The 9,062-nt window shown below is 45.5% G+C and overlaps 1 protein-coding gene across 1 annotated transcript; it reads right to left on the bottom strand.

Moving 5' to 3' along the window:
• Positions 1–7,628: 7,628 nt before the first annotated feature.
• Positions 7,629–9,058, bottom strand: BZA70DRAFT_285439 (Gtr1/RagA G protein conserved region-domain-containing protein). Its single transcript, XM_064913745.1, has 4 exons — positions 8,848–9,058; positions 8,677–8,778; positions 8,494–8,617; positions 7,629–8,417 (listed from the first exon to the last, which is right to left on the bottom strand). The coding sequence occupies exons 1-4, from the start codon at positions 8,943–8,945 to the stop codon at positions 7,686–7,688; spliced, it is 1,056 nt and encodes a 351-aa protein (XP_064765619.1). The 5' UTR covers positions 8,946–9,058; the 3' UTR covers positions 7,629–7,685.
• Positions 9,059–9,062: the final 4 nt, after the last annotated feature.

The raw sequence follows: 9,062 nt of genomic DNA, 5'->3' as shown, positions 1-9,062 counted from the left end.
TCAATCCATTGCTCGCAAGCCAATTTCATATGCCTCCAAAGCTGCTGCTAACGTTGCTAAGACGGGAGCAACTTATACGTCTACTGCAGCAACTGGAGCTGCGAACGCTCGCCCTTCTGGTGGAGAAGAATGGAACACTGTCAGCTCGTCCAAGGCGCGTCGAAACAGGGCCAAGTCTAATGCAGCAGCGCCAGCTGCACAGACGTCAAAGAGAGTCACTCCTTCTCCTTTGATTTTGACCCTGGCTGCACCTGCCGGCAGGATCGACGCTCGCTCCTTCCGCACACGAGTCAATAGTGCATTGAAGGATGCGAAAGCGCCTGATGAGATCCGCCTAGCCAAGGTGACTCTCAGCCAGCGACAGAATCTTCTTCTCCATCCGAACTTGACTACGGAAACTGATATGTTCCTTGCCTACAGGGAGATCTTCAAGCAGGAAGCCGAAGCGGAGGGACTCAAAGTTGAGAGCGTGGAGATCCAGGAGAGCTGGCCAAAGGCGGTTATTCATGGCGTTAGCTTGTTGGATTACCCCGACAATGACGATGGACTCAAGTTTCTACAGGAGGAAATTGAGGGCTTCAACAAGGGAATCACTTTGAAGACTAGACCCTACTACTTGGGAGCGGATGAGACCCGAGAACATAAGGCATTTGGATCGGTAGTTGTGGCTTTTGCTACCAAGTGTGAGTTGGAAAAGGTTCTGGTGACAAAGGTTCAGTTGATGGGCCGCTGGCTCAGGACGTCTAGGTACACTCCTTTCAGGCCGATCGATCGATGCTCGAGATGTCAGTCTCTTGGCCATCAGCAGACCCGCTGCGCCCACCCAATCAGATGCGGAGTCTGTGCCGGCGGGCATACAACTCAGCAGCACCGCTGTGGCGATTGCGGACAACGAAAATGCGAGCACACCTTCTTCAAATGTGCCAACTGTGGAGGCCAACATGCCGCCTTCGACGACAAATGTCCAGAGTACATCAAAGCAAGGGACAGCTGGTCACGCCGCTTTGCCAGACAGCAGTCCGATGAGATGGAAATGGACTCGGAATCCTCGACTTCGACTCCTCCAGCAACCTCTCCCTCAACCGACGATTATTCGACGCCCTCCCCTTCCACCGACGCCCAACAACTCAACAGCGGAATGCACCATGAATAGTTACAACCCAACGCCATATCAAATTCGAATCATTCAACACAACGCAGCTCATTCTTCCACCTGCATGACAACAGCCTTTCAAAACTTCAGCAACAAGGCCGACATCATCATATTTCAAGAACCCTACATCAACATCCAAAACCAAGCAACCATCACTCATCCATCCTATGACCTATGCCACTCAATCAACATCACAAGACAACGGCGTGTGGTCGCCTTCAAGCATCGCGAGAACCGCCATCTCAATATACGGGCGGCTAATGAAGGAATACCAGATCCAAACTACATTCAAGGCCTCTATGTTTCGACTGAAAAGATCCCAGAGTTTCTCCTCTTGAACATCTACAACGAGCAAGATAGTTCCTCCCCCAATACCTCTTATACTGTCGAGCGTTCTCTGGTCAATTTTGTCCCACCTCCCAGGACAATCATGGCTGGTGACTTTAATGCTCATTCCTGGTTATGGAACTCCAGATTGACCAAAGAGGGGCGTCATAAGGAACTGCTCGCTTACATGCAGCAGTATGACTTTCAGCTGCTCAACGAGCCTGACAGGATCACCAGGCGAGAGGGAACAAGCTCCTCTGTCCTTGATCTTACTTTTGCTACTGATAAAATGATGGATGAGATGGGAGAGTGGGCTGTACTCGATAGACAACCTACAGGATCTGATCATGAAGTGATTCTATTTTCTGTGCTATCAAATGACCTGAGCTCGCCAACAAAAGAAGAAACATCGCGGCGGAACCTGAAGAAGATTGATTGGACGATCTTTACCGCCCGGCTCAAGGCTCTGGGCGCTGAATGGAGGGAAAGCATTAGCGCTTACAATTCTGATGATATCAACAACAATCAAGGACACATGGAAGTCCTCGCTTGCACAATGCGAGATATTATCAACCAAGCGGTGAAAGACTCGACGCCTGAGCTGAGGTTATGTGCAAGATCAAAGCGGTGGTGGAGCGACGAGATCAACCAAGCGATGAGGGCTTTTCGACAAGCTCGGAATCGATGGATGCGAGACCCGAAAAATGTGGTGAAGCACAAGGAAATGAAGCGCCTCCGCTTTTGCTACAACAAGACAATTGTGAAAGCGCGCAACACTTCCTGGCGAGACTTTCTGGAGAATTCAACGGGAACTGAGGCCTTTGGTGTGCTGAGATATTTGAAGCCTCAGTCCAGCAATCAAACTCCTGATTTGCAGAAGTCTGATGGGGGAATGGCGACGAGTTTTGAGGAGAAAAGCCAGGTATTTCTTACCTCAATGTTTCCAGACCCGCCTGTCTTTGAGCCATCAGTCGCTGCCGGAAGTGTCAATCAGCATCGATGGGAGCCACTGCAAGAAAGCGAACTTAGAGATGCAATCATGGGCTCGAACCCCAAAAAGGCGCCGGGTCCTGATGGTCTTACCTTTGCTGTCTTGAAACGGGCCTATCATGCGATCCCCGACCTGTTCTTTCATGTCTTTCGAACGCTGCTGGACTCTGGCCATCACCCTCGAGCCTGGCGCGAGGCGATCTGTGTTCTGATTCCAAAACCGCACAAGCCAGACTACTCTGTTGCGAAAGCGTACCGGCCTATTTCTTTGCTGAATTGCCTCGGCAAAATCTCAGAGAAAATCATGGCAAATCGGATGGCGTTCATTGCAGAAGAGAATTGTCTCCTGGATCAGTATCAGATGGGAGGTCGAGCTCAGCGATCAGCGGTTGATGCAGCGATGCTTCTGCTGCACGAGCGTCAGACTGCAAAGTTGAGAGGGGAACAGACTACAGCACTTTTTATTGATGTCAAGGGAGCTTTCGATCACGTGTCTCGCGAGCGGCTTCTTCAGACGCTTAGAGAGATGGGATTTGCAGCTCAAGTGACGTCATGGGTGGCTCAATTTTTGACTGGGAGAAGTATCGCCTTTGCTTTTGATCGCAAAGTGGGAGAGATGCAAGCTGTGTCGACCGGTATTCCTCAGGGATCACCGCTGTCTCCGCTCTTGTTCCTTCTCTATTTGCGCCCTCTTTTTTCGAGGTTGAATGCGAAGCACAAGCTGGTCTTTTGTCCTAGCTATGTCGATGACGTTGCGCTGGTTTATTCCAGTAAGTCGATCGCAAACAATGTCAGAGAGTTGACTAACGCGCTCGCGACTGCTGTTGAATGGGGAGCAGAGGGGAGCAGTGATATGGCCCAGCGGTATGGCCGCTGCATTGCTCCCTTAAGATCCATGGTTCGAGCCCCGCTTGTGAGCTTTTCCTGGATTTTGGCCTAATATTGAACACCCCCCCCAATTTTCACCTTGATAGTTTTCAGCATAAAATGGTCTTGGTTGCAAAATTTATATTGAACCCCCCACTGCAGTAGCACCAAGTTTACAACAAAGCGGTGAAAGAAATGAGATCCCCCGGATTTTATGGATAATACTATGGACTTTACTATACGCCTTCCCTTTCTGGCAATGGTTGAACTGAACCACCTACTGGATAGCTTGTCGTCCACTTCAGGCAGGCAGACTTGGATATCCTATCAGGGAGATGGAAAAATTGAAGATGGATTAGAAAAATGGAGATAAAAAAAATTGGCGGGAGAAGTTGGAGACAGTCTGTCATAACCTAGTTGTTGCAAATAGACTATAATAAAAAGATTCATCATCATCATCATCTGACCAGTCATCTGACCAGTCATCTGATCAGTCATCTGATCTTTCCAGATCATTCCAGCTCCTTCCAGATCTTTTCAGCTCCTTCTAGCTGCTTCCAGTTCCTTCTAGTTCCTTCCGGTAGATTCCAGTTGCTTCCGGTCCCTTCTAGCTGTTTCCAGTTGCTTCTGGTTCCACCTAGTAATCTCCTTAGGGTTTCTGTTCCCTCCAAGGAAACCCTTGATCCTGCTGCTTAATGGAACAATATTTTCAACATTTACATGTTTCTATCTGTGGTGATTGGTCTCAAATGTTGTTCTTGTTTGTCAAATCATGCCCATTCTGTTCTTTAACAGACCCTCCATGCCTCTAGCATGTACTATTCTTTGTCTGTTCGACAGTTGCAAATTAAGAAATTTGGGCCATGAAGTTCCTGAGACCAAAACTTCAATAATGAGGATTTGGATCTCAATCAGGTCATACCTTTTGCATACTGGCCAAAGGCTATAGAAAAGGTATTTTGAGAGCTTCCCCGATAGCTATCTGTGTTACTTTGTACCAAAGCGAGCTGTTTCAAAGCCTCTGGTTCGATGGGCAGTGTCCTTGGGACTCAAGAGTGGTAGCTCTCATAAGAGAGCTCGAAGATCTCATACATGCTAACCCCACGCATTTATCTCCGTAAAATTTTTGTCAAAAAGAGGCTCTTCAGTAGTAAAACAGACAAGTAAGATGCATTCCAAAGCCTCGTCGTTGTTCTTTGATGAGTTTCAAGGCCCAGTTCTTTCCGAAGCGTCCTTTGTCGTGCTCTGCCGGTAAAACATAAGCCATATCTCCACGTCTGCCAAACGAAAAATGATTGTCATCTTCCTGAATAAAAAATACATCAAATCGAAATATCTACTTCTCATTCAGTTGTTTCTTGTAATTCGCACGGCAAGACTGTCAAATGTAAAAATGTTCTCACAATCAATCATTTATCTTTAAAGTGCTTCTACAGTTCCATTTTTTTCACTCCAGATAGCTTGGAAGGTGAGGGTTCTTGACTTTCTTTTATAGGGGATGTCATGGTTACTTGGTGCAGGATATTGTGGAGAAGGTAGAAATACCAGATTTTATGTGGACGCACACCTCTCTAGGGGGTGCACTGGTACAAGGGGGTCGATGTTAGTGACCTTTCCGAAATCACTCTGCATTTTTGACTTGGAGATCTATTCTATGTTAAATATGTTATTAAAACACAATCTTAGAATCTATATTGTTCTATTATGTTTTGCTCAGTTGGTAGAAAAGAGGGAAGCAGCCTGTCATAGCCTAGTGGTTGTTGCAGATGGACTTAAAAAATAGATTCATTGTCATTATCACAGGGTTTGTAGGGTGTGTAGGGTTTCTATAGGGTTAAAAGAAACTCATTTGAATCCCTACTTCTTTCTTTGCATCCAGACCATCACCTTTTATGTCTCTGTCCTATCTTTTCTTCCAAATATGACTTCAGCTGGCTGATGGCGTCTGTGAGTAAATTATTTGGACTGGCTCAGCACACTGAAAGGGAGTGAAAAATTATCATCATCATCAACACAGTTCCCCAGAGGGAAAGTGCTATCAGACCACACAGCAGTGGTATGGCCCAGCGGTATGGCTACTGCACTGCTCCCTTAAGATTCACGGTTCGATTCCCGCTTAGGAGCTTTTCCTGGATTTTGGCCTCATATTGAACACCTGCTATTTTGACGTTGATAAATTTTAGCAAAATCCTATAGTCTTGGTCGCAAAATTTGTATTGAGCCCCCATAGCAGTAGCACCAAGTATACAACAAAGTGGTGAAAGAAATGTCTGGATTTCATGGATTATAGTATGGACTATACAACAGCACCTTCCCCTTTGTGGAAATGGTTGAATAATAGAAGCACCTACTGGATAGCCTGTCCTCCACTTCAGACAGGCATGCTTGGATATTTAGGTCACGAAGACGGAGATGTGAGGCTGGACTGGAAAATGGAGACAAAACTCGCTGGGAGAAGTTGGAGACAGTCTGTAATAATCCTAGTTGTTGCATATAGACTATGATTGACAGATTCAGCATCATCCACAAACTGCAAAGAGAAGGTGCTGTTATGAAGTCAATAGTATATATAAGGATTCATAAAATGCAGATCTCTTCATTTTTTTCACCTCCTTGTTGTATGTGGTGCTACTGATGTGGGAGCTCGATACAAGTGATGATGATGATAAATCTGAGCTACAAGTTTTGCAATCTGTAACCAAGACATTTTTTGTTACAAATGGTCCAGGTGAAAATATTAGTTGCAGGTGCTTGATATCAGGCCAAAATCCAGGAAAAGTGGCAAAGCAAAGCTCGAACTGTGTATCCAACCGCGTATCTAGAGGAGCGATTTAATGCAGCAGTCATACATCTGGGCCATAACATTGGTCCCTCTTAGCTGGATGTGAGGTTGTTGGACCACTGAACATAGCAGAGACTGCAAAGATCCATGCAAAATTGCGTAGACAAATACACCAGGGAAGAGGAAGTTCTCTGACTGCAATACCAGATATTTCAGCAAGTATGAAAAAGGTATGGCAAGGACAATATGATGATGTATAAACTTAGAGTCTATGAGCAACAAGGGTATGACTGACAGGCCTTTGACCCCTTTCCATCCAAAAAAAATCAAACAAGATAAGCAAAATGGATGAACAGATCGTGCATTAGTCAGTAATAAGTAGAAGAAGCAAGATATCCCGCAAAATTTAATGTAACTAATAATCAAGGGCAAGTATCTCATAGCGCGATCTCAAAGCCGAAGCAACGACTGAAGTTCTGACCTCATCGACCAAGGAAAGAGTTCTAATGATAGTATCCCTTCACATGGATCTATTAGGTGCACCAAGAAATAGCTATCAAAGAGGCCATTTTCGGTGTGGAAACCCATATTACTCACATGGATTATTTATCAAGGATTTGTCAATAGATATCCGTGGCCTGCCTTCATAAGTGCTGAAATTCTTGCCTTAAACTTCAGCCTTTCCATTCTCAAAACTGGGTTTATCGACTTGTTTATAGAGAAATGCAAAGAGCATTGATAACCACTTCGGTTTGACTATATGGCTACCTGAATTGCGAAGCCCAGAGCGCGATTGCTACCATCAACTTTTAGCAGCAGAACGAAGCCCGTAGACGAAGACCTTGGTATTCAATCCTGACATGGATTGATGGCCTGATAGATTTTATCAGCTTCACTTGTGTTAAAGGCACGCTGGAACTTTCCTAGTCGTCTCACAACAGCAGGAGCACTCGCAAAGATATGGATGGCATCATCCAACAGTCCTGTTTCTGATATACAGCTTGTAGCCTTAGCTAAGGCTTTTATCGCCGCAGTTTGAAGATCAGATTGAAAGCCAGAGAATTTGTGGTCTTCTTGCCTCATGTGCGCTTCATATTGAGCAGTGAGAGCTTAATCAACAGCATTAGCATCAATCCTGTAGAATGAGCGAGTGTAGATACTCCAGCTCTTGCCGATGATTCGCAGAACATCCTTTTCTTGTAGTTTCACAAGACTGCGAGCAATGCCTGGGACACATCAGGGCGGATATTTGTTAACATCAAATACCTCAGTGGTCATTTGGTGATGAACAGGCAACTCCAACAAGAGTTGATGAATAGACTGTGGTATTGCAGATTACATATGGAGCCACTCTGTATATATTCAGTCAGTCAGTCAGTCCTGCCATAGTAGAAACAGACATTATCATATTTAGACAAACATGCTGGAATATGCAGCACGAAAGAGTCTTGGGCTGTATGTATTAGCAAACATGAGCGGCTAGCAAGTCGATCAGTATAGATATGGTATTGATTTTATTTGGTTGAAATTGCAATTTAGTTCAATATGTAACATTAATTTTTCTATCTACACAGTCAACAAGCGCAATTGCTCCAAAGCATTACGGAAGAATTCAATATTGTACTCCACCAGAGCGATTTTTGGCATGCTCTCCTTCCTCATCAAACACACTAGTGCAAGTCCCTTAACCATCTGCTGCAAGTAAAGAATCAAGCCGTTGTTGAGACGAGTGGTTGATCCGATGGGTTTGCTCTTATTGAATGTAGGATCGGTACCGTCCAATTCGTTACCAAAAGCTGTGTCGGCAGCTTTTAAGGCAGGTGTCTGGCTGTGGTCGATGGTATATAGACTATCCATGTCGACAGTGATGTCTATAAAATCTGTACAGATCTCATAAGTAGCCACATCCATAGGGCTAGAGTCTGTTGCCACGAAGATCTTCGACTTGATATCAAACAGGAAAGCCTTTTCAATACCTGAGTGCTGGCAGACAACGTTGAGTAGATTTTCGAGCGTTGCAAGCTGAGGAATCTGTTTCTGAACTACTCGAGAGAATGCTTCGTAGACGGAGTGATCGAATATAGAGGTGAGATGAAATGAGAGAGGAACGTTGAGAAGACCATCATCCAGAAGCTCGTCTGTTACCCGCTGAGTTATGTCCCGTTGTGCGTCGAGTCGGAAGTCTTCGCTGAGACCATCGACCTTGTGAATAAAAACCTCGATGTTGATTTTTGGGTTGACTTCCACCGCACGAGTGATGATTGAGTGCAGATTTGAGAGAGAGTTGATATACTCGTCCTAGTAATTGAGCGAAAGAGTGTTAGCAAACCACAGATATGTAACAGCGACGAAATGAATATTGAGCTGAATTTACCTGGCTGTCTATAACATAGATGAGAGCACCACTTTCGGTAAATAGACGCTCCAATTCCTCGTTACCGGGATCTACCGCATTTGTTTGCCCTGGAAGCTCGACAACCGCGAAATCAATGAAGGAGCTGGGGAGGTAATTAGAGGAGGTGGCCGCTATTTGCTATAATGCGATAAGAGCGCATACCTGAATACAGTGGTAGATGGACTGCTGGTGCTTTCGATGTAAAGAGTGTCTAGCGGTGGCATGTTGTGAAACATAACCTGGCAGATCGAAGACTTTCCGCATCTATACAGTCATGCGATCGATGTTAGAGGATAACAGGAAGTCGTTCTGTTGATAGTGAGCGTAACGCACCTTCGGAGACCCATCATCATTATCTTTGGTATGTGGTGACTCGAATGCTGAGGAGTTCTGTCGTACCCCTCTGTAAGTGGCCCATGATCATCCGTCATTTTCGATCATCTGCTCGAACCGGGTCTGGTTCAATAGAGAGAAGAGTTTGGGTGAGGTTGGAGGCGAGCGATGAGTGAGCGGAGAGATGGAGATGACCCATAGGCGAGCTTGCGGCG

Source organism: Myxozyma melibiosi (genome assembly GCF_037950935.1).
Source record: "Myxozyma melibiosi strain Phaff 52-87 chromosome Unknown BZA70scaffold_16, whole genome shotgun sequence".
In the NCBI taxonomy this organism is placed as follows: Eukaryota; Fungi; Ascomycota; class Lipomycetes; order Lipomycetales; family Lipomycetaceae; genus Myxozyma; species Myxozyma melibiosi.
The sequence above is the reverse complement of the archived record's forward strand: the minus strand, read 5'-3'. Positions and strand labels throughout refer to the sequence as shown.